Below are 23,654 nucleotides of genomic sequence, written 5' to 3'. Positions count from 1 at the left end.
CCTATCTTTCTCAAAGGCACCGTGTCATCCTTAGCGTGTTAGTTTTAAAGGGGTTATAAAGATAATACACCAAAAAGGACACGGCGCCTCAGTTGAGGAAGATAGGTCCTCCTATCGAAATGTCGACCAGCCGGCCTGAGTCATTTCCACTGTTCACCCTAATTATCCCACCTTGTACAAACAGGGTTACATGTATTGGTTGTAACTTGTAAGTAATGCGCATCGTGGCAGGAGATTTCGTTTTGAGGGCCAGACGGACATGGCTTCTTACTCTCCACTGACTCAACATGAAATATTCAATTCGACTGAAACTTACCTGCAACCATAATTTCAGATTTACTTGATCACTGTATGCTAATTTTAATGGCTTTTTCCACTGTCCCCTGTAATCATTTATTTCTTTTCCCTGGTCTCCGTATCAAGTGTAGCATGCCTCCAATCGCTCCAATAAAGCGGTTGTCTCTACTAGAAACAAACGGGTTTCGTTATGTTGATAATGTATGCGATATGTTCCAATTACTCCATCCCTGGCAGGTGGGGTAGTGACCGAGCGCGAATTCGCAGTAACTTTCGCCAAGAGACGATCACTAATTCACTCGTAAAGACACTGTTACTTTCGCTAATCATTGTTTTCGATGGTGAGTGGACAAACCTGAGAACGATCTTAAATACTTTTGCACAATGTAGGCGTGAGGACGATTCCGTCCATACTATCGTCTCATTGGCCAACGCGGACACCCCCGTTTGTTTCACACTTTCTGTACAGAATGCGAAACCCGCGGTCAATGTGTAAAGCACTTCTTTCGTTTCCGCGGCGCTTGTATACAGTGGGCAGAAGTGGGTATTCTCTATATACACTAGATAACAAGCGGACGATTGATTTGCGGGGTTCTATAAAAGCACAGCGTCAGCACTAAACGCAGCTAGCTCTTTCAATTCTCTCGCTCTCTTTCTGGCCTAGTTGTCACTCCTCTTTCCTCACCCCGGTCTAGGGTGGCAAACCGGATACTAGCAACTGATTAACCTAACTTCGTTTTCCCCCTGTCTTTAGCTTTCACAGAATCACATTCCTCAACGGCTCGCAGCTTCATTGGCTACCGATCATCACACCTTATTAAAGAGAAAGGGTATCTGACAGCGTACATCCCATTATCTGCCATGAAGCATGCTGGCATAGAGTCGTCAATTGCGGCCGAATGCTCATTAACTCATTGAGTTAGAAGAAACTGTTATCTCCTTCTTTCTGTGCACTCCTTCAGTTGAATATGCGACATGTTCATCTGGGAAAAAATTATATGACAGTTAATGCGTGAAGTTTCGACTAACGTTGTTTCTGGCGTGCTTATAAAGACCGAAATTTTCAAGTGGTGCCGTCTAGTAAAGGTTTTACGTTGCAGAGCGCTGCCTCACGCGCGCCTCTTCCCTGCAGCATAACCAAAATGGCCATGTCAAAGCTAAAAAGAGAGAAAGAGAGAGAGAGAGAAACAAGCATAAATCTACGTTATCTTTTTTTTTTTGTACTACTCACGTTTACAGTGTACGGCCAATTATTCTTTAAAAGTTAACAACAGAGCAGACAATTGGCACGCGTGGGTGTTCACGTGCATGGAGAAAGTATTGTCCTCACAGCTGGCAAAGCTGAAACCTATAGAATGTCACGTGAGCGCCATACCGTCCTTGCATTTCCCAGATGGAAAACTAGACATTTCCGACCGGGCCGTGGTATGCGGTCATAAAAATTGAACGGTAACCTGCGCGGCAGCCTAACAGCGTGTCTCCGCATATCGTCGCCAGGACTAGGCAATCAAGTAGTTTGTTCAGCACCGTACAGCAAGGCCACGTGCACCAGTTGCGCTGTCGACTGACACGTCTGTCAAACTGCACGAAGGAACGTGACGCGGCGGTGAGCTGTGCTCTAGGAATGCAGGATGCATGGTCGATTTATTAGGCTTCGCACATCGCCGGCCGTTCGAGTGCACTACAGCAGGTCTGATATTGCGGTTGTTAGTCGTGTAGTTGTATTCGTTCTTGCCAGCAGGGTCTGCGCGGCAGTGTTTTCTCGTGGAGGAAGAGATAACGGTGCTTCTACGGATATTATACAATGCTGTACCAGGTTATAGATGAGCGAAAGCTAACAGGTGACAAAAAAAGATGGGTGTTCAGCTGCATGCGCGATTCGGACTCTTCCATCGCAGCCCTTCAAAAAAAAGAAGAATGTGAGTAGCTGTTTTTCCGTCGCCTATTTCTTCTTTCAGCAAATATTTGCTATAAGTGACGCTGTAGCCCAGATACTTTGGCTTATAGTTGAGCTAAAGACGATAAAGTCCTTCATTCGGCGAAAAGGGCAGTTGCTGCGAATATTTTATGTATTTTGCGGTGCCAATTTTCTATACACCATGCTGGTAATTTGCGCGGAAGGTTATCGCCCGTACAAGATTGTCGACAGCTTAGACGAAACCGTTAAAATACGTCATAGATACGTCATCTGAAATACCTAATTATTCAGCGTGTAATATAAGTGGTTTCTTTTTAGTTAAAACTCGCACGTGGCTTCGGTTCCATCTTAAGTTCCATCTTAAGAGAGAGCAAGTTTTTTGTTCTATCGACGACTAAAAGAAAACAAATCAATAAAATTTAATGAGTATATTGATATTGAATGTAAAAATAAAGCTGGCTGAAACAGCGAAGCCTGGACGTCAATCTTGTCACTGAGAAAATATCAAAATAAATTAAATACAGTCAAAAAGAAACAAAGTAAAAGGGGCGGTAGTAGTTTGAAATTCTTGCACGTGCCTTTTGTTGCAGTTAACTGTTGGAAATATCAGACGAACCAAAACACTGGGCTATGTTGTGCTAGTGCAAAATCCACTTACGTTAAATTAACCATTTGCCTCACGTTCATGCGGTTCTTGACATTCACATTCATTTTTCTTACATTCTAATTTCTGGGTGCTTGATATTGCTTTTCCATACCTGTTGTTTTGACTTGGGTTTCTTGAATTTCATAAACTGTCTGGTAGCACCAACGCATGTCGTTCAATAACGTTGATAACCAGTAATTTTATCAGGTTCATGCATTGTCGGAATGATTAGCCCTATTGCATTCCAGTATGTTTGTGACATGTCACTGTTGCGTTTCCTTTCGATCTGATCGAGTAGTGAATATCATATGACTTCTGGATGAACTAACGAGCTTCGGATAGTGATTCCTGTCGTGTCAACGCTGCCGGCCACTCGCGAGTGAATGATAGCCCTTAATACCCACAGGATGACGCGTAAGTGAAATGGTTTACTGTTGCCTCACTTTTATTTACGATAAAATCCACGTGTTTCTTGCCACGCTTAATTGGTTCAGGTGTTGGTCTTATTTTATTAGACTATGTGACCTAGACTACCGTCGTTATTTTTGATTTATTTATTTATTTATTTATTTATTTATTTATTTATTTATTTATTTATTTATATACTAATCGAAGCCTTTCTGGTATATGTAGGGGTAACTTGCTTTGTCTTCTGCATGCAGTGGAGCCAGTTCACGTAGTGGCAAACGGCAAGTTGCCGTCCAGCGGGCAAAACGGCGTCAACGTCCCGCACTTGGATCTGGGAGTGTATCCGGACGAGTCGCTCAAAGAAACCGGGGAGGCCCACGCACAGACAAGCACTTGGTCCGACTGCTGCGACCCAAGCTCGGTGTGCTTGCCATCCAGAAGGCGCCGCAATGCCAGCTTCTTTGGCAGCGCCGAAGAGCTCAACCGTGAGCGCAGCCGCCAGGAGTCGTCCGGGCACTGCATCATACACCCCTGCAGTGTTTTCAGGTGCGCGCAAGCATTACGCTGATAATGGCGTTAAAATCCACGTACACTGCTTTACTGTGTACGTGTCCCTTGTTAAGTAAACTCTGACCATTGATGAAAACATGTGTACATCTCCTTCTGCGCAGGATGTACTGGGACTTGTGTCTGACAGTTCTTTTAGTGGCCAACCTAGTGCTCATTCCTGTGGACGTGGCATTCTACGCCGACCCCGGTGATCTCTACTGGATGGCGTTTCACTTGACGTCAGACGCTATCTTCTTCGTGGACATTGTCTTCAACTTCCGCACTGGTACGCACTATCAAGGAGCTGTCGTCACCAAGAAATCGTGACAACACCTTAAATTATTTTTCATTTCATTTTTTAATGTAAACATGACTTACATGTCGACTGAAGAAAGAAGTACAAATGTGCTGCGTAGGCTGTAAAACGAATTCTTTTCAGACGTGGCCATTCCCCTTTGTTAAACTGCGTCTGCACGCACACTTGTGTGCACACTCCTACACGCGCTAAAGAGCAGCATAATGTCCGCCGACGTATGCAGGCATTTCAACATACCTGTACATAGTGTCACCTTAAACTGTAACAACTAGGCATATTGATTCCTAGCATTAGTGATGCATGACAACATTGACGAAGGCTTGCTGCCGCAGGTGTGATCACGACAGAAGGCGTAGAGCGGGTTAACCTGGACCCAAAGTACATCGCACGCCACTATCTAAAGACCTGGTTCCTGCTGGACTTCCTGAGCACGGTTCCGTTCGACTACATCTGCGTGCTGGTGGAAACCGCGTTCAAGAACCTTCGGCAGCCGGGTGCGCTGTCTGCTATCCGGCTGTTGCACCTCGCCAAGCTTCTCGGCCTGCTGAAACTGCTCAGGCTGTCTAGGCTGTGCAGGTACCTCAGCAGCCTCCAGGAACACACGGTACGTATACCTCATGCCTCTAAGCCTACTCATTCAACTTATGTGCCTTTATTTCTCAATTAAACAAGTCACTGATCTAGAAAATGGGCACAAAGTGTAGTCTTCTGTAGATATAATGTGCAGAGATACCGAGCATTCACCATTTCACGTCTAGCTCGTTGGTAAAGGGTGATGTTTATGTAACTTAAAAAAGCTCTTCCGGTTTGATTACTGCTGATAAAATATAGCTAGGGGGATAATCTAATGGTGTCAAGGTAATTGTGAGATTCCTGTGGGAACAATGCATACAGGTCCTCTTAACAAGCTAGACCATAGCATGACACCTCTACATTTTATCACGTATATAAGTAGTCTGCTGCATAAATTTGTCTTTTGCATCGTTCGTGACTCTCACCGAAGTCACCACATTGTTCGTTGGAGTGACTTAGATTGGCCCTGACCAAGTCATATTTGTTTTGGCTTGTGAACAATAGCTAAGTGTTTAAATTCACACGTTCCTCGTTCTTGCAGAATATGAGCTGCACTTAGATTTGGTCTTAGCGAATTTGCAACAGTAATGTCTTAAAGCGTGTCTCCTTATCCAAGCATCACATGGTAACCACTTGCGCACACGTACACGACAATTGCAGTTTGCGTTCTCCTCCACGGTCTACCTAAGCCTGGCAAATATAGTGGGCTTCATGCTGCTCATCGCTCACTGGAACGGCTGCCTGCAGTTCTTCGTGGCCATGATGCAGGGATTCCCAGAGAACAGCTGGGTGCAGAGAAACGGCATACATGTAGGTGCCTGGAAGGAGGAAGGGGGTGCAGCGTCTATTGCACAGCTTGTTAACGTTTACGTTATAAAACAACTAGGGTTTGCAAAAATCAGGGGCCGTATTCATAAAGGTCAGGTGTCCTTGGCCACTGGTTCGCTACGTTCGCTATTCATATTTGCTGAATTAGGGCTGGCTAGTATTTTCCGTTCTGGACAATAAGAAAGTAAAAAATAATAAAGTCGAACGAAGCAAGTTTAGCTTGGGTCTTTTTTTTGTTTTTTTTTAGTCCTTCATTTCAGCCGATGAACCTTCTAAAGAGCTGTCCAGTATAAATACTCCCACGACAAGTTTACAGCATTTGGAGTTACCGCCATCATAAGGAATTGCTTCCACGCTACATCCGTCGTAACGCCTCCATAACACAAAAATTTTCTTGTGGCGTTTTCTTTTTTTTTCTGACTTTGCTGCAATATGTTGCGGGAGTCCTAATAGTCATAACATGACGAATAGCTCACCGCAGTGCACTACAAATCAATATTTACTTTCTGTTTATTACTACCAAGTCTCAGTTTCAGTTTTGGAGAAGTGTTTTGGGGGGGCAGAGGAGAGGATTTTCGGAGAGCATGTTGTTGTGTAGTGTATAGGGGGCGCTGTCAATGCTATCATCTGTATATAAGCGATTGCCATCAAAATAAAGGCAGTGGTTCCCCGTCCATGGATCGGTTCGACTTATCACTCGGCGCTTCGCGATACGGTGATATCACATTCTGGCGCAGTCGGCGAAGCTAGCGAGCTAGCGACGAACCGTTTCCTGCCGTTTTAAGGGGCGTCGCCTACGAGATGGCAACGTACGGACTACCGCCATTACCGCCTTTTCTGGAGACTCCTGGAGATGCGACAATCCCATGGGAGCAGTGGCGCGATGATTTCACAAATTTCCTTGAAGCAACGGGGATGGACGCGCAACCGCCACCACGGAAGAAGGCCATTCTACTGCAATGTCTCGGGGTCGAGGGACGCCGTATTTTTCGCACACTGGGCCCAGAGCCGGCGCGGACGCCAGGCACGACAGAAGATAAGACGGAGGCAAGTGGAAGAGATAGTTACATCGAGGCGTTGGGCCTATTGGAGCGTCAGTTCTCAAGCACCGTCAACGTACTGGTAGAGCGACGTCGATTCACCTTACGTCGGCAACTGCCGAATGAGCCTATACGGGAGTTCGTCAGTAACCTCAGACAGTTAGCGAAGACGTGTGACTTCGGGGATTTCTTGGAGGCGGCTCTGCGAGACAGGGTTGTTGATGGAATACGGAGCACTGAGTTGCGACAGAAACTGCTCGTGAAGGGGTCCCAACTTACGCTGGCAGAGGCTGTAGAAATGCTGCAGACGTACGAGCAGGCAGCGGAGGGCGCTGCGGTCTATGACCAAGGGTCGCCACAAACGGACATAGTACGGCACGTATCCCAAGGCAGAGGCCCAGACGGCGACTCGACAGCGACGTCGGTGCGCAAGTGTTACCGGTGCGGCTCTACAAGGCACCTCGCTAATTCACAGGAATGTAAAGCACGGGGGAAACGTTGCTCCAAATGCCACAAGATGGGACATTTTCAAGCGGTCTGTGGCATGAGGAGGGAGCGGAACGTACGGACGGTCCGGAACGACGGCGCTAGCGAAGAAGGCGTGCTCACTGTGCTGGCGGTCAGACAAGTGGAACGACGGACTTTGGTAGTTGACGTCGTTGTTGAGAACGAGCCACTTCAGTTGCTGGTGGATACTGGGTCGTCGGTGTCTATTTTGCCCGACCACGTCTACCGAGACAAGTTCGCCAACAGGTTTCCTTTGACTGCGGCTACAGCGACGCTGCGTGATTTTTCACAGAAGAAAATTCCAGTCTTGGGATGGTTCACAGCCAGAGTTGTACGCGGGAAAAACTCGGCTTGCCTCCGCTTTTACGTTGTTCCCCAGGGCGTGGCATTACTGGGACTAGACGCGGTGCACCAGCTACAGTTGAACATCATCGGTTCTACATTGGAATGTCTACAAGTCACGGCCAGCCCCCAGTCGCTCCCTCCTGAATTGTGTGAGTTTTCTTTTCTTTTCGCTGATAAGTTGGGCTTAGCGAAAAACTTTGTACATTCTGTAAAGCTGCGCGCAGACGTAAAACCAGTAGCAGCGAAAGTTCGACGCTTGCCCCTGACGCTGCGAGATAAAGTAGCGGCTGAACTGACAAGATTATTGGATGCAGGCATTATAGAAAGGGTTAGCGCTGCGGAATGGGTGTCTCCTATAGTGGTTGTGCAGAAGAAAGATGGAACTATTCGCCTATGCGTCGATTTGCGCGAGCCAAACAAAGCAGTAGTCATTGATGGATTCCCTTTGCCGCACACGGAGGAACTGTTACATGCGCTGAGCGGAGCAGCATGGTTCTCGAAACTGGATCTTGCTGCAGCCTACCATCAAGTGGAATTAGCCGAAGAGAGTCGCGAAATAACGACGTTTATTACGCACGAAGGCTTATTTAGGTTCTGCAGAGTTTGTTTTGGCCTCGCATCGGCACCTGCCGCGTTTCAGCGAATGATGCAAGAAATATTGAAGGGCTGCAAGGGCGTGTTGTTTTATATCGACGACATTATAGTCTTTGGAAAGACTAAGCACGAGCACAACCGTAACCTTCGCGAGGTATTGCATCGGATCGCTGAGGCGGGGCTGCAGCTGAATCAGAAATGCTTATTCGCTGTCAAGGAACTCTCCTTTTTGGGTCATCACGTGAGTGCAAGAGGTCTGGCCCCACTTAAGTCAAAGGTGGATGCTGTGATGAAAGCACAAACGCCTGCCGATGTAGTCTCGCTGCGGTCTTTCCTTGGGCTCATAGGCTATTACTCTCATTTTCTCCCCAATTATGCAGAGGTGGTGGAGCCGCTGCGACGGCTTCTTCGTAAAGGACAGAAGTTCGTGTGGGACCAGAGCACCGAGGAGAGTTTTTGCAGGGTCAAGAAGATGCTGTCGTCATGTGGGGTGGTGGCCATGTTCAACGAGTCTTGGCCTGTACAAGTGACCACTGACGCCTCGGCATATGGACTGGGAGCTGTGCTACAGCAGGTAGTCGACGGAGAAGTACGTACAGTGGCATTCGCTTCGAGGACACTAACGCCACCAGAACGCAAGTACTCTACCGGGGAACGAGAGGCGCTGGCATGTTTATGGGCGTGCGAACATTGGCATGTTTATCTGTGGGGCCGCAAGTTTGTCTTACGAACTGACCATCAGGCTTTGGTGACACTGCTGTCCACAAATGGGGTTGGAAGACGGCCACTGCGTATTGAACGCTGGTCTGCTAGACTTCTGAGATACAACTTCACGGTGCAGTACACAAAGGGGAGCACCAATGTCGTTGCGGATGCGCTTTCTAGGCTACCGTTGACCCCTGCAGAGGACGACCCTGTGGAGGAAGTAGTTGCTGTGGTTTCCAGCATGATCACAAAGAGTGAGTTGCAAGCAGCGACAGCCGAGGATTCCGTGTTAAATGAGGTGGCACAGTATGTTATGTCCAGATGGCCGGAAAAGGGCTGTTTAGCTGAAAACATAAAATTGTTTTTTCGTATGCAAGAAGAACTGTCGGTTATAGACGGACTATTGTTTCGCGCTGAACGGGTCGTTCCCCCAGCAGCACTTGCTTCCAGGCTGGTCATGATGGCACACGAATCGCATCCAGGCATTGTAAGGACCAAACAACGGTTGAGGGAACAGTACTGGTGGCCCGGAATGGACAGTGATGTTGAATCTTTGGTTAGGAATTGTGCTGTCTGCAAAGCATCAGATAAATCTGCAAAAACTGTAAGGGCCCCGTTGGAGCCAGTGCAGTGGCCCGAGAAGCCGTGGGAAAAGCTTGGAATTGACATCGTTGGGCCGATGGAACGAGCCCCTCCAGAGTGCAGGTTTGCAATCACTATTATTGATTACCACAGCAAGTGGCCTGAGGTGGCATTTGTGTCCACAATAACTGCACAGGCAGTAGTGAAAGTACTCGTGGAAATTTTTTCGAGAGAAGGGTACCCGAAAAGCATTGTGACTGACAATGGGCGTCAGTTCATGTCGACATGTTTTGAGCAGTTTTTACGAGACCGGGGAATTCAGCACTGTGTTACAACATTGTACTACCCGCAATGCAATGGGCAAATTGAGCGGTTCAACCGCGTTCTCAAGGAGTATATGCAGGTTGCGGCATTGGAGCGAAGACCACTGAAGGAGGCAATTTGGGACTACCTGGGTGTTTATAGGGCCACCCCGCATGCAACTACAGGAGCGTCGCCGGCTTACCTGCTGCATGGAAGAAAACCCAGAACGAGATTGGATGTTGTTGGCCTCCCAGAAAGGGAATTTTTTGAGGAGCCGCGTGTCGTCATGGAAAAGTTGAAACAGCGCGTTAAGGAGCAGCAACAACGAACAAAAAAGTACGTCGATGAAAAACGAGGTGCCAGAGCGTCTGTCATTGAGCCAGGAGATTTCGTAAAAGTAAAACAAGGCGGACCGAAGACGAAACACAAGTTTTCTTTGCCGATCCAGGTGAAGAGACGTGTGGGCACGAATTCGTTTCTACTGGCAAACGGGACGAAATGGAACGCATCAAAGTTAACAGTAATTAGTAAAGGAAGGACAGGACAGGCACAAGCACTAGCTGACGCGGTTACAGCGCGACGCAATGCATCTTCGGGGTTTTCCTACGACATGGATCTTCACATAGGAAAGATGGCTCAGCCACAAAACCCTATAGTCGTGAATGAATCGGAAGTGGGTCCATCAGAAGACACCCAGGGAAGCGCTAACCATTCTGACAGTGCACAAACCACGGTAACGGAGCCCATATTAGAGGTTCCCGATCAGCAGGACACATCTCGGTCGCAGTTGGCCACAGCCACAGCACCATCACGCACCAGGCCGGAACGAACAAGAAGAATGCCAACACGGTATCAAGACTACGAGCTGACCTGACTACAAGAACATCAAGTGTGGTGAAGTGAACGTGTGCTGTGAAGTGAGTGCGCGAAAGTAGACTGACTTTAGTTGTGTTGTTAATTTTTATGAGGGGGGAATGTGTTGTGTAGTGTATAGGGGGCGCTGTCAATGCTATCATCTGTATATAAGCGATTGCCATCAAAATAAAGGCAGTGGTTCCCCGTCCATGGATCGGTTCGACTTATCACTCGGCGCTTCGCGATACGGTGATATCACACATGTGAAACGTCCCACAGAACTGTGACGAACTTGCTCGCTCCTTGCACGGTCTTTCGCATGCAGCATGTGCTTCAAGACGTTGTTGCCATCTACGTAATCATCGTCTCCTAGTGGCAGACTTTCTTGAGGCTTCCACACATTCAGTGCGGGCAAGAACTCGCGAACAGCCCCCTTGAGCAACCTGCTGTAGAGAAGCGTGGCAAAAGCGGAATGGAGACTATATCTTGCCATGATTTATCCGGGAATTTCAGAGTTCAGCCGTAGATTGTCATTACGGAAGTTAGGCGGTTTCCTTCAGGTCGCTCTGCTGTTATGTTATTGAGACCGTAATGATGCCATGATTTATCTGGGCATCCCGGAGTTCAGCCGTAAATTGTCATTGCGAAAGTTTAGGGGTTTCCTTCAGGTCGCTCTGCACTGTTACGTGATTGAGACCGTAGACTATTAACAAGATATATTTACAACAGCGGCCACGCAGATGACTCGTCAGAGAGCAACCAGCGAGACATCTTTGTTCCCTTCGTTGAGCGCACGCGCGCATGGTTCAGGAGGAGCCTGGCAATTTGCATGTAGCACAAACCCCGGCGGCAGGAGCACCATCTCGACGCGTCTAGAAGCCAACAGTATTACGTCCGTGTCTCGAGGTGCGGCGTGTATAGCGTTGCATGCACTGAGAACATGGACTTCAAGATTGATTAAATTACCTTACAAGTTATATTAGCGGTTCATATTTGGTAGATGATGTAAGCATGCTTACTAGAATCGATCCTACAGGCTATCTCAGCCGCCAAGTTTGATGTTAATGCCCATTTAGAGCTTTTTTGCTGTTTTATTTTTTTTGATGTTGCGTAAACGCATTGTCGACGTCGCGTACTTAAAAATACAAGGGCTCATTCGCGTTGAGAGATAACGCTAGAATATTTAACTTACTTGTGGCAAAATGTGAGTCATTATCAGAGCAGTTCACCTAAGGAATAATGAGATCTACAAACTTACAACTGCCCTTCCTTTATATGTTGTTCTTTGAGTGGTAGGATCTGACGGCAAGCTTTCATATTTCTGAAACACGCTAATGGCTCTTGCACTTAGTCTGCTTGCATACGTACCCGTGGACTGCAATTCAGTTTACAAAGTTAAGGGTCTTGTTCCTTAAAGCTATAGGATCAACATTCTGTACGTGCTTATATCCAACTGTGAAATACCCTGCGCTATATATCGTCATCTGCCGTTTTCGAAGTTCACTTCATGAAGACAGTCGATTCCGAGCTCCACTCTCTCTGGCCAACCAGAAAAAATCATCAAACCAATATGCGTGTTTACATTCCTTTTCCAGAACCGGCCTATATTCGAGCAGTACTCCTGGTCCATGTTCAACGCGCTGTCTCAAATGCTGTCCATCGGGTACGGACAGAACGCACCGGCCACAGTGATCGACATGTGGCTCGTCACTCTAGGCATGCTCACCGGCGCCACAGGCTACGCTCTCCTTATCGGCCACGCCACGACGCTCATACAGAGCCTGGACTACACCAAGAGGTTGCATCGGGAGAAGGTGCGATCGCTCTTACTGTATGCCTGCATAGACACTCTAGTTTCAATTTTATGGTGTGCAGTGGAGTCACTGCATGCTCACGCTTAGCCACGTAAACGATCATTCGTTGTCTCAGCCAAACGCTTAGCAAAACAACGATGCAACTACTTATCTGCTTCAAGGGTGTAAACTAGGAGAAGAACACTAGAAAGCTTTTGTTGTTTGAAGCAACAATTCACTTTTGCATCACAAGGAGCTCCATGGGCATGGGTCGCCTTCCAAAAGAATGTTCACAGACGATGAATGGTGCTGTAGTTTGTTTACATCAACCTCGGTTCATTTTTACTAGTATGTCGAACGCTGAGTGAGCAGGAACGCTGCAGCATGAGTGAGTGAACGCTGCAGCATTGCGAATAGTTATGTGAAATGATGGCAAAGGTGATGACGCAAGTATTGGAGTATAAATAAATGGTTCTATTCTGTTTCAGATGGAGCGCGTAGAAGAGTACATGCAGTACCGGCGTATGCCCAAGGACCTTCGTTTCCGAGTCCGAAATTACTTCGAGCATCGGCACGAAGGGAAGGCCTTCGATGAAGATGCCATACTGGCCGAGCTTTCGCAGCCCCTCAAGGAAGTAAGCACTACTGCCTCGTCTGCGTGCGAGTCTGAGGTATTTCACCCAATGCGCCAATTTGAGTGCAGTTGAGATTGCTTGAACAGTGGCATACCTGTCAAGTGCCACAACGTTATGCGAGTCAGAAAGTACCGACATTAAATGAAGGTGAAAGTTCAGAATACGATGGAGGTTCGATGAGATGAGCATTCTAGAACGGGGTGAGTCGCTCAAGCCACCGTTTTAACCAATATTCTTGTCTTCTTCAATCAGGTTGCTACATATGAATTCGAAATGTTCCCCCCGAGCGACATCTGCTTAAAACTGTTCCCCTCAGATAGTCAGGAAGTAAATAAGCTCAAAGGCATTCTCTTATCGGATGTCCACTGTGCTGTCCACATTCGTGCTCGTGCAAGAATGTGGGTCTTCTGCTTGCGCAGGACGTGATGAAGCACAACTGCCGGGCCACGCTGCGGGCAGTGCCCTTCCTGTCGCATGTGGACCCGGGATTTGTAAGTGACCTGGTGACCAGGCTGCGGTACGAGTTCTTCCAACCGGGTGACGTCATCATACAACAGGGGTCCGTGGGTCGCAAGATGTACTTCATCCAGTCGGGCACCGTCAAACTGCTCCTCGACGGATCACAGTTCCTGGGAACGCTGTCCGAAGGCAGCTACTTCGGAGGTGCGTGTAAAGATGCGTGAAAGACTAGTAGTGTGCATGAATGTAGCTTTGTATGCATTAATGAATGTAACTGTATGAATGTATGTAGCTCTAGTGCATGCATGTAGCCATGGTGCACAGAGCTGTCAGCTTCCGTGCACCAGAAGCTGAAAGCTCACGTCGGGCAACTGCTTGTCACTTCTGCGGATATTCCAAGCTTTGACCTAGCAGCTGAACCGTATGTAGGACCTGCATTGAGCAATGTTTATGTTTCTTGCTAATTATATTTCTTTCTTATATTTTTCTTCCGATAAGATCGACATTGTATATAGAGTTTATTGCACAGAATCGGTTAGTTACCTCGGTCACTGTGAACCGTTTCGCACTTGCAATCCAACTATCTGTCATTGAGCGCTATACTGAGCACTACAGAGGTCAATCTTTGAAGCGGGTTTGGGTTTTAAAAAACACACAAGATCTATAGTTTACTTCCTTTGAAAGTATGCCGCGTGCCCAAAGTCAGTGGCCACGACGTCTAAGACAAAGGAGCCATTAAATATCCGGAAATATTTAAAATGCGCCATGACATCAGCACATCACGTCAAATAGGTATGGATTTCTTAACACCGTATGGCAATGAGGTGGCCAATATTCGCCAGTCAATGTCACTTTCGCGACTTACTTTCCCGCTATTCAATTCTCACTGCTGTCCGCGCAGAGATATGCCTGCTGACGAAGACGACGAGGAACGCCAGCGTCATCGCGGACACCTACTGCGACCTCTTCTCGCTGTCCGTGGAGAACTTCAACGAGGTGCTGCAGCAGTACCCGCTCATGCGCAGCTCGCTCGAGGCCACCGCCGCGCAGCGAATCGCGCACAACTCAGCGTTTCGGGCCTGCGACAGTGAGCACTTATGAGGCAGGGTTGCATGTTGTTCTTCTTCTTCACGCACATGTCACGAGTGTCACATTAGGCAAAGCAGCAGGAACGCGTAACTTGTGCCAAAGAGATGATAATTGATAACTGTATGGGTTTAACGTGTCAAAATTACCCTATATGATTATGAGAGGCGCCTTGGAGCAGGGCTCCCCGGAACCCCCCCCCCCCCTGTAGTTCTTAAACATGCACCTAAATCTTAAAATTCACGGGGCTTGGTCACTTTGACCTCCATCGGCGTTGCGGCAGCCGCGGCCGGGATTCGAGCCCGCGACTTGCGGGTCAGCAGCCGAGAACCATATCGAGTACACCACCGTGGTGGGAAAGTGCCAAAGGGAAGCGTGAAAAGCGAGGTCTCGTCGGGCCAGTGTAAGCGTTATAGACACACTGAAGAGAAATGCTGATTCTTCTCGTATTAGTAAGTTAGTCTGTCACGATACCAAAAGCACCACGCTCGCCACGAGAAGACGCTCGGCGAGAAAACGGGCAAAAAATTAAATTCGGGTGGCGACGCTCTTTTGAAGTTTCCGCGCCAGTCGTCATGACGTCATAGTTTATGAATGATTTGACGAGGGCTTGCGTAGTTCCTAATTGGTGAAAATTATTTACATTATCTTCAGAGGGAGCCAGGGACTTAACGTACCAAACTGTGGGAAAATATTGTTGAACAAATGCGTTTAAAATACTATTTTTTTATATCAACCTGGTGGCGGTCGCATGTCAATGCACGTTAAAGTTCAACCGATGGTCGAAATTTCCGGAGCCCTTCACTATGGCGTCTCTCATAATCATATCTTGGTTTCGGGACGTTAAACCGTAACAATTGTATTATAACAATCAACATATGCTCGTTTCTGGCTCTCGGCATTGCTGTCGATTCGTGCCAAGTATGTCTCGTGTTTGGCCGATGATCCGTTGCCATTTTATTTGTCTTCTGTTTCACAAGACATTTTGGAAGGTCCTGACAAAGAGGCAAAAGCTAGTCATGATTAAGTGTTCACATATGTGTCAAACTGAGTGGTCTCAGTGATAGTGTCTTTCAGTACAAAATGAGACCTGTGCAGGCAAAGGAGCACAAAGCAAGATCTCGAACACTGCACTGGTCTAAGATTCTCGTGTCCAAGGAATGTGTAAGTCACATTAAAGCACCGCTAGTGAATAGCTCCTAAGGGACCTCCCTTTGAAAGATACGCCCTTTCGAAACAGTTTTTGTCACCCTGAACATTTTTTTGTTCGTCGTGGTTTCAAAATTTAAGTGCAAAAAGAAACTCAGTCATTCTAGCTTAGTTTGCAATGCCGGAATTTAGAGATTCACCGCCACTGTTCGCTGGTTTTTTGTTGTAAAATGTCAGAACGATTATATTTCGGTATTTTCTAATTGTATTTCACAAGTTAGGCGACAGTATTTTTCCTCAAATTGCTGCAAAGCAAATGCGAGAGTGTCTTGCATTTCTTTTAATCTATTTTATATTGAGATTCACGAAAATTGCGCCGTTTTAAATGACAATTCGCTATAAGATCACATCTGAATGGAACTGCAATATATATCACTAAATATTAATTGGTGCGATCACAGGCACTCATTTGCGACGTTAGAAGATACGTGTAACTTTGTAAACACAATATTTGCTCCATGTGCGTGATTCTGTGTACGTCGAATGATGTCCTGTATATAACTTTAGTAGTGCTCGTTTAGGATTGATCTTTGTTTCACTGCCACTGCATTGCGGGATTTTGCCGCCCGGTAGACCCATGTTCCTCAGACCTCTCTGTCAATGTACATACAGCTGCATCCCCAAAAGAATCTGCGAGGCTTAATAAAGCACCACGTGATCACTATATCCTTTCAAGTTTAAGAGTGTGGGTCAGCACTGCCCATCTCAAATATGGAGATTTCGAGCCAAGAATGTTTAGCAAGCGTTCCGGCACGCAGCTGTGGCCACTTGCGAACCCAGGGTTTAGATGGCTCTACGGTGAACACGTTACCGCTAATCCTCCGGTTTGCGCGGAAATGCGTCCTCCAGAAATGTAGATGGTCGTCCACACTCAGTTTGCGCCAACAGTGATCTTTGTTCGTATGTTCACATCATGCTACAATTTCTCACATCAAGAAACTGTTAAAAAATGTAGACGTCATATGAGTTTCACATTTCACCTTTCATTTTTGTCCAAAGATGTTTTTGTGGTCAAGTGAAATAAATGTCACTAAATATAAGATGACTGCTTGTCTGACTCTGTTCGTTGACACTTTTGAGGTACCTGGAAAATAACACGTCGCTAAAACGGATCAACATGATTTCCCTTCTCTCTCTCACTCCTCTTTCACATTTCTATGTGTCCCTTCATGTTTTACTGAGTTACGTGTTGCCGCCGTGTTATTCTAGAATTAACTAGCTGTAGCGCTATGTCAAACCAGTTTTAATCCAGGCCGCGCCAGTCAACTTTTGACGTAGGCAAAATGCTGTATACGCAGCGCACTTAGTTTTAGATGCACGTTAAGGAACCTATATCCAGATACCTCCATCTACTACGTTTTGTCGCATACCAGGTTTATGAACGTAAACCCCCAGCTATTAATGCTACATATCGCGAGATCACATCCCGCGCATGTCTAGAGCCTTACATTTTGAAAGATGTACGAACATAAACTCAGAAGATGAGCTGAGAAAGTTCAGAGTACAACTCTTCAAACATACCGTATAAGGCTGGCGCGAATGGGCCCTTATCTAAACACCCGTGCGGGCAGCTTCTCAGCGACATGACGCGTCGCAGTCACCAACCGACCAGCCCGACGGCGCGGCGTTATCATCGTCTCCGTGGTCGTGGCGACAGATGCGTGGAATAGCCGGAAACACGTGACCGTCGGTCGCGATAACGGTGGCGACACATGACACCATGAGCGCGATCGCGATCACGGCGATAAAACCTTTAAAACCTCGAGCGACATCAATCCGAATCCCTGTACTCCTCGTTGGACAAGGACGACTAAAAAAACCTCAGACATTGTTCTCAATGGTTTAAGTTTTATTCAAGGCTTCGTTAGCAATTTATCAAGGGGTTCTAAATCTTATGTAAGCTTACAACTTCAGTAAGCTACATAAACATATATACCTGCACAGGAAGCTTTAATAGTTTAATATTAATTGATAACCTATACTCCATTAGCTGTAATACTTTAGGTGAGTGAGAGGGTTGAGTAAGTTTCAGCGCGACACACGTTCTCCTTCCCACTGATCAAGTCTGATGAAAAACAAGCTTCGCAGTGTGTGCGAAAAACGCCAGACCTGCACGGAAAGCGCAGCACATTCTCAGCGAAAGTTGGAAGAGTGGCATTTCCGGAGGCTGTCATTGTTCCTCCATCTATGGATAAGAAAGCCACGAACCTGCGACACAACTGCAAGGCATTATGCGCCCTTTGTTGATGATGTGGCTAACAACGATGAAGAAATATGGCTGCACATTCTGTAATGATCTGGAGACATTTAACGACACACTCGTTACACAATTCACATTGTGTGACATCTGGTTGTTATGTTATTCTTCGACCACGCTATACATATTACAAATGCAAACGCGGTTTCTTCCCGACGTGCATGAGCCTTGTATAGGGTCTTCTTGCAAATAAACCCCAGCGTGGCTCTGCATACGGTAGAATACCGTGCAGTCACGGAGGGGTGCCCATGTTCGAACCCTGTTCCGTTCCGGATATTTCTTCGTACAATACAAGAACACCAGTGTACTCAGATCTACAGGTCACACTAATAAGCTCCAGGCGGTGAAAAATAATTCATAGTTCCACATTACTTCGTGGACTGGGAGGCTGAACTGTGGGAGCAGTAGAAGTTATTGATAAAAAATTACAAATTAGTGATCTTGTATAACATGTTTTTCGTACAGGTATATCCTCGCTAGAGTTTCGACTTTAGTAATCTACGGGTAGGTTTCGGTGCCGCCATGTTGGGCTACTAACCTTGCCGTTTTGTATCTTTCACAACTAAACAAACAATGCTGCCTTAGACGTTTGCGCGTCGCGTCGAAATGGTTGGGTCAGTGCATCTCACATATGCCGACCTTATCAATTTAAGTCACGATCATTGTTGCTCAAAGGAATATGTACGAAATGTCTTAAGAACACGACCACTAAAGCCGCTATGGGTGAATGTAGCGAGACACATATACATGCTAATTGAGTCTCCGCCGTCGATAAGAGTATTCGGGGCTACCACCCATAGAGTTTCTCAAAATTAACTAGAGGGCACTCTGGCGCTGCGATCGTTCAGCGACCATGGGAATGATGGGTAGTACACACATTTGCCTAGTCTTCGTACTTGCGGACGGCGAATCGTACTTGCGGCTTCGCTTATTGCTGTGTTTCGATTTTCTTTTCAAAGAAAACTTCAATCCTTTTGAACTTCGTGAACCAATTTTGAAAGGTAATTTGAAAAAAATTAGGGCGGTGAAGCGCAATCGCTGGACATCTGCTGAGTTTTGTTTCGTGAGAAAACAGCTTCAAGCCACACGAACACACACGGAGCCAAAAGCTGGCCAGAAGTACTAATATTAGACAAATGTGTGTACTACCCATCATTCCCATGCACGTTGAAGCGCCGTGCGTTGCAGCTCCCATAGACACTAGCGCCAGAGTTCCCTCTAGTAAGTATTGTGGGAAACTCTATGGTGCCACCCACATGCACAGGAAGTGCGTGCAAAGGCTCTTACAGAGAGTGCCGTCCAATCGACGCGGCAACGCGTGTGACGGCAAAGTAGTGTTCACATCGCTAAGTTCGACCATTGAGGAGCTGTGCGGCGTTACTGGTTAGACAGCGGAAGCTTTTGAACCGACCAGCACTCATTGCCTGCGACTCCCATGCATTTCTTTAAAAAACGTCTGAAAGGCAAGTGCTTCAACACGAATGACGAACACTATGACGCCCTGAAGGACTGGGACTAGTCGCGGCCACATGAATTGAGAACGAAAAATCCTTCGGCTTTTTCAATGGTATTCTTGTGATCAGGCATGCAGTGTACACTTTAGATGAAGTGTTCATTTATATACCCCCATTGTAGTTTCGTACGTTTTCACTTGAACAGCCCTTGTACTAAAAGAGACATTCGCTTAACAACAAAAAGTGGCGGCAGCCATATGTCTTGCGTAACTAGAAACTTCGAGATTTAAGACCAGGGTAATGCAACGTTACGTCGTAATAGCAAATATATTCTCGAATACCACCACAAATCGCAAAACTAATGCGTGTTAAGTGCATTCACATTCCACGTGCATAGAATACGAACGTGTGGATACGGTTCATGACTGTCACACACTTCTGGTGAGGCCCCGCCGATCCAACATCGACGTGCGGCAGACTCGCAGGCTTCCACTTTACGCTTCGGCCTACGACGCCTGAAAGGCCTCGAAGTGGCACATTTCGAATTTATTTGCGGGTTGGTCGACCCGTGCGGGGTTGCACGTGTGGTGATGTGTGGGCCCGACCGACGCACTCATAGAGCAGACACAGAGTTTGATTACACATAAACAAGCATTTAATTAAAACAGGGGCAAAGGCAGGAAATTACAAAAATAACAAAAGAGGAAAAACTGATACGCGCGATGGAAAGAACAGCTATATAACAAAATATGCTAAAAAAACACTACAAAAGATACAAACTAAAGACAAATATGCGAAACATTAATAAAATAACAACAAGATGGAAATCGTAAAAAAGGGTTACAAGGAAATAATTACATAATGATCATTGGTCGCGCTTTTGAATTTTTATGTGCGTCGCAGCGCACACAACTACACAGTTAAAAAAAAAGGCTGGTTAAAACAATTTAACAGTTTAAAAAAAGTCACAATAAAAAGTTCCATACGGACCAGGCCAGCTCTTGGTGCACGTAGGGGAGTTGACGGGTGCCGCTGAAGGTCTCGCCGGCTTGGTAGACGACGAGGGTGCCCGGAATTGCAGCCGTCTCAATACGTTGCGCGGGTCACTCCATGCTCGCCGCCTACGCGAGACTCGCGACACCGACGACCGCACTTGTTGCTGGCTGTACGTCAACTGCTCTTCCGATGCAGTCCAAACCTCTTCAGGGACGTACACGTGCTCCCGTCTCATCTGGGGGTAATTTTCCTTTTTTAGGCGGCCGGTTCCCCTTTCGGTACAGGTGCAGGGAAGACAAGCCGGCGCCACGCTGGGTCGTTAGTCGCCGGATGTCGTCCCCCGAACACAAAAGCGCCCCTCTTTGGAAGATGGGGCCCGCGGATAATCCGAAAATTGCAGTCGTTTGTGACATAGCCCCCTTCTTAAGAATATTACTGCGTAATATTCAAGAAAATCACAAACGCACAATGTTCGAGAGCTTGCAGCGTTCCGGTTGTCCACCAATGCATTTTCTTTTTCGCGCACCATTTCACTGATGTGGACGACATCGCAGAGAACATCTGACACACTACGCTTCACGGTCACTATACGATGAAAGTCACAACCCGCGACACGGACATACACATGAAACACGAAAAGACAGTCTCAAAAATACTGCACGATTCAAGGAAAAGGCACGTAGGCATTCTTTCATGCCACGTATTAAAACAATACACGCTTTAAGTGGTTTTGAAAAGTCACTTATTGACACGCAGCTTTCAGAAAAGATGAATGAGTAATAAATCGGCATGATAATTTGTGCACAGTTCTTGAACATGCTGCACACTAAAGCGCTTATTTCGAAGTAACAACAAAAACTAAAGCTTTAAAGAACATATATCGCCATGTTTATCACCCAAGCCTACCGCGTTAGACTTCGATTATGTGACCAACCAGTCTCTTAAAAAGAAGCCCAACTAATAAAATAACAATATCCCTAAATTAAGGCTTCCCTAACTGAACGGGTAATAGGTCGAAACAACAGAACATCGTTTACAAACGTACAGACGCCACAAGAAAATCAATAAAAAAAACTAAGCGATTGCTCCGAACGTTTATCAAATGTTTCAAAATCGAATGACTGAAATGAACATTGTTTCCAAAAAGTATCCCATTCGCCTTGAAGGTTGGGTTTACGTTTCGATGTACATACACATAAGTTTTATCCGCGCCCGAGGTGGTCGCACTCTTGGGGGAGCCCTTTGAAACAACCCGGGCAGACAAAAGAGCGTATGGCCGCTACACGGACGCCTGTTTCCCGTTAGTCTGCACCCCGGAGGCATGCCTTCATCGACGCCTCGTTCTACGAAAACGGGTCCCCGAGCCACGTCGTGTCGCTTGGCCGAAAGGCACTGGTTCGCCATGCACCCCGCGCTTCGAGCAGTACAATGGAGCGAAGGGGGTCGGCTCTTCCGAGCTCCACGAACAAATGCCTGCCTCACCCCTCTATCTGTCGGGCGGTTTGAAGCATAGGGACCCACTCGACTGGCGAATGCCACAAAACGCAAACGAAGCTTTCGTTGCGTTGATTGCCGTTTGGCAATTCGCGATTTTCCCGGTTGCTTTGCAGCCTTCGTTTTCCTTCTGTTTGTGCGGCGTCTTTTTCTTTTTGCACGTTGCCCAGTGCTCACTTTCGAGAAGTCCACCTGCAACATTTGCAGAGCAGAACTTGTCTCGCTTGTCTTTTCAGCTATAATGCCTATACAGTCGGGATTTTCCGTTAACTTGTGGACACCCTGACTTGCGGGAAGCTTGACTGACGGCTGAGCAATGCAAGCGTCTTCCTCGGGGCTGCGGCGCTCGCACCTGGAAGAACTACCTGCCCCCACATTGCCCAGCTCGCAGTGTGCGTCAGCACCCGACTGTGCCCCGCTCTCTGTACAGGGGTCCTCACCTACCGGGCCGGAGGTACTGCGAACTTCACATTTAGCTGCTATGGCGACGCACAAACAGGGTGGCTGTGCCAAGTCCATTACAGATGGCATTTCTGTATTAACAAGACTCTCCAGGCACAGCGCCTCGTCGCCATCACTGAGGCCTTCAGTGGCCTTTGTGGCCACAACGGGACTTTCAGCAGCTAACATTTTAGGTTCACTCGTGAACCCGATGTTCTCCCCAACAGTACTGTTACCTTGGCCGGCTCTCAGTGGTCTGGCACCTACGGGCTGTTTGCCCCTTTTGTGCCTTGCATCCCAGGTCTCAAACATGCGCCGTCTACCTTCCATTTTCTGGCGCAGTAGCTGAACATGATCCTGGTAAGACTGCTTGTTCGGGACACGGTCGGTCACGCTACTGGGCGTTCTAGCGGCTAAGCTGAGACCCGACTGTGTGGCACACAGTCCCAAGCGCTCTTTTTCTCTCTGAATTCTAAGTCTTGAATTTTCTCGCTCCTGTTCCATCGAATATTCCAAATGTTGCCTGTACCTAATGCGTTCGGCATCGCGCTTTTCTTTAAGCCTATTTCGTTCCTTTTCAACGAAATTATATAACTCCTTGCCTACAAAGCCAAAGGCTTTGCCCTGTTCAATAAGCCTGTCAAACTGCGTGCCGTCCATTGTTACCAACAGTTGACCACCAACAAAACAATAAAAGGACGTCTACATATCACGCTCAGAGTTACGTCAGTCTCCCAGACATCACCACGTGGTCGGCCAGTCCTGTCGCGCGGACGCCAGATAATGTCACGCACTTCTCGTGAGGCCCCGCCGATCCAACATCGACGTGCGGCAGACTCGCAGGCTTCGACTTTACGCTTCGACCAGCGACGCCTGAAAGGCCTCGAAGTGGCACATTTCGAATTTATTTGCGGGTTGGTCGACCCGGGCGGGGTTGCACGTGTGGTGATGTGTGGGCCCGACCGACGCACTCATAGAGCAGACACAGAGTTTGATTACACATAAACAAGCATTTAATTAAAACAGGGGCAAAGGCAGGAGATTACAAAAATAACAAAAGAGGAAAAACTGATACGCGCGATGGAAAGAACAGCTATATAACAAAATATGCTAAAAAACACTGCAAAAGGTACAAACTAAAGACAAATATGCGGAACATTAATAAAACAACAACAAGATGGAAATCGTAAAAAAGGGTTACCAGGAAATAATTACATAATGATCATTGGTCGCGCTTTTGAATTTCTATGTGCGTCGCAGCGCACACAACTACACAGTTAAAAAAAAAGGCTGGTTAAAACAATTTAACAGTTTAAAAAAAGTCACAATAAAAAGTTCCATACGGACCAGGCCAGCTCTTGGTG

General features: G+C 47.0%; 1 protein-coding gene across 3 annotated transcripts in view; it reads left to right on the top strand.

Annotated features, from left to right (window-relative positions):
• The window catches only part of LOC119178581 (potassium/sodium hyperpolarization-activated cyclic nucleotide-gated channel 2-like), a 41,096-nt gene extending 24,408 nt beyond the window's left edge, over positions 1–16,688 (top strand). The window contains exons 1-9 of one of the 3 annotated variants that reach the window (XM_075887617.1): positions 1,993–2,216; positions 3,524–3,815; positions 3,941–4,104; positions 4,467–4,738; positions 5,368–5,517; positions 12,062–12,280; positions 12,748–12,894; positions 13,314–13,557; positions 14,255–16,688. In XM_075887617.1, coding sequence (XP_075743732.1) covers positions 2,102–2,216; positions 3,524–3,815; positions 3,941–4,104; positions 4,467–4,738; positions 5,368–5,517; positions 12,062–12,280; positions 12,748–12,894; positions 13,314–13,557; positions 14,255–14,454 — 1,803 coding nt within the window. In that variant the 5' untranslated portion in view covers positions 1,993–2,101 and the 3' untranslated portion in view covers positions 14,455–16,688. Of the gene's footprint in view, positions 1–1,992; positions 2,217–3,523; positions 3,816–3,940; positions 4,105–4,466; positions 4,739–5,367; positions 5,518–12,061; positions 12,281–12,747; positions 12,895–13,313; positions 13,558–14,254 lie in introns of those variants that run through there. The other 2 variants (XM_075887611.1, XM_075887622.1) reach the window with 2 other exon arrangements.
• Positions 16,689–23,654: the final 6,966 nt, after the last annotated feature.

This window comes from Rhipicephalus microplus, chromosome 1 (assembly GCF_043290135.1).
Source record: "Rhipicephalus microplus isolate Deutch F79 chromosome 1, USDA_Rmic, whole genome shotgun sequence".
NCBI lineage: Eukaryota > Metazoa > Arthropoda > Arachnida > Ixodida > Ixodidae > Rhipicephalus > Rhipicephalus microplus.
Note: the sequence above shows the minus strand (reverse complement) of the source record. Positions and strands in the feature narration are given on the sequence as shown.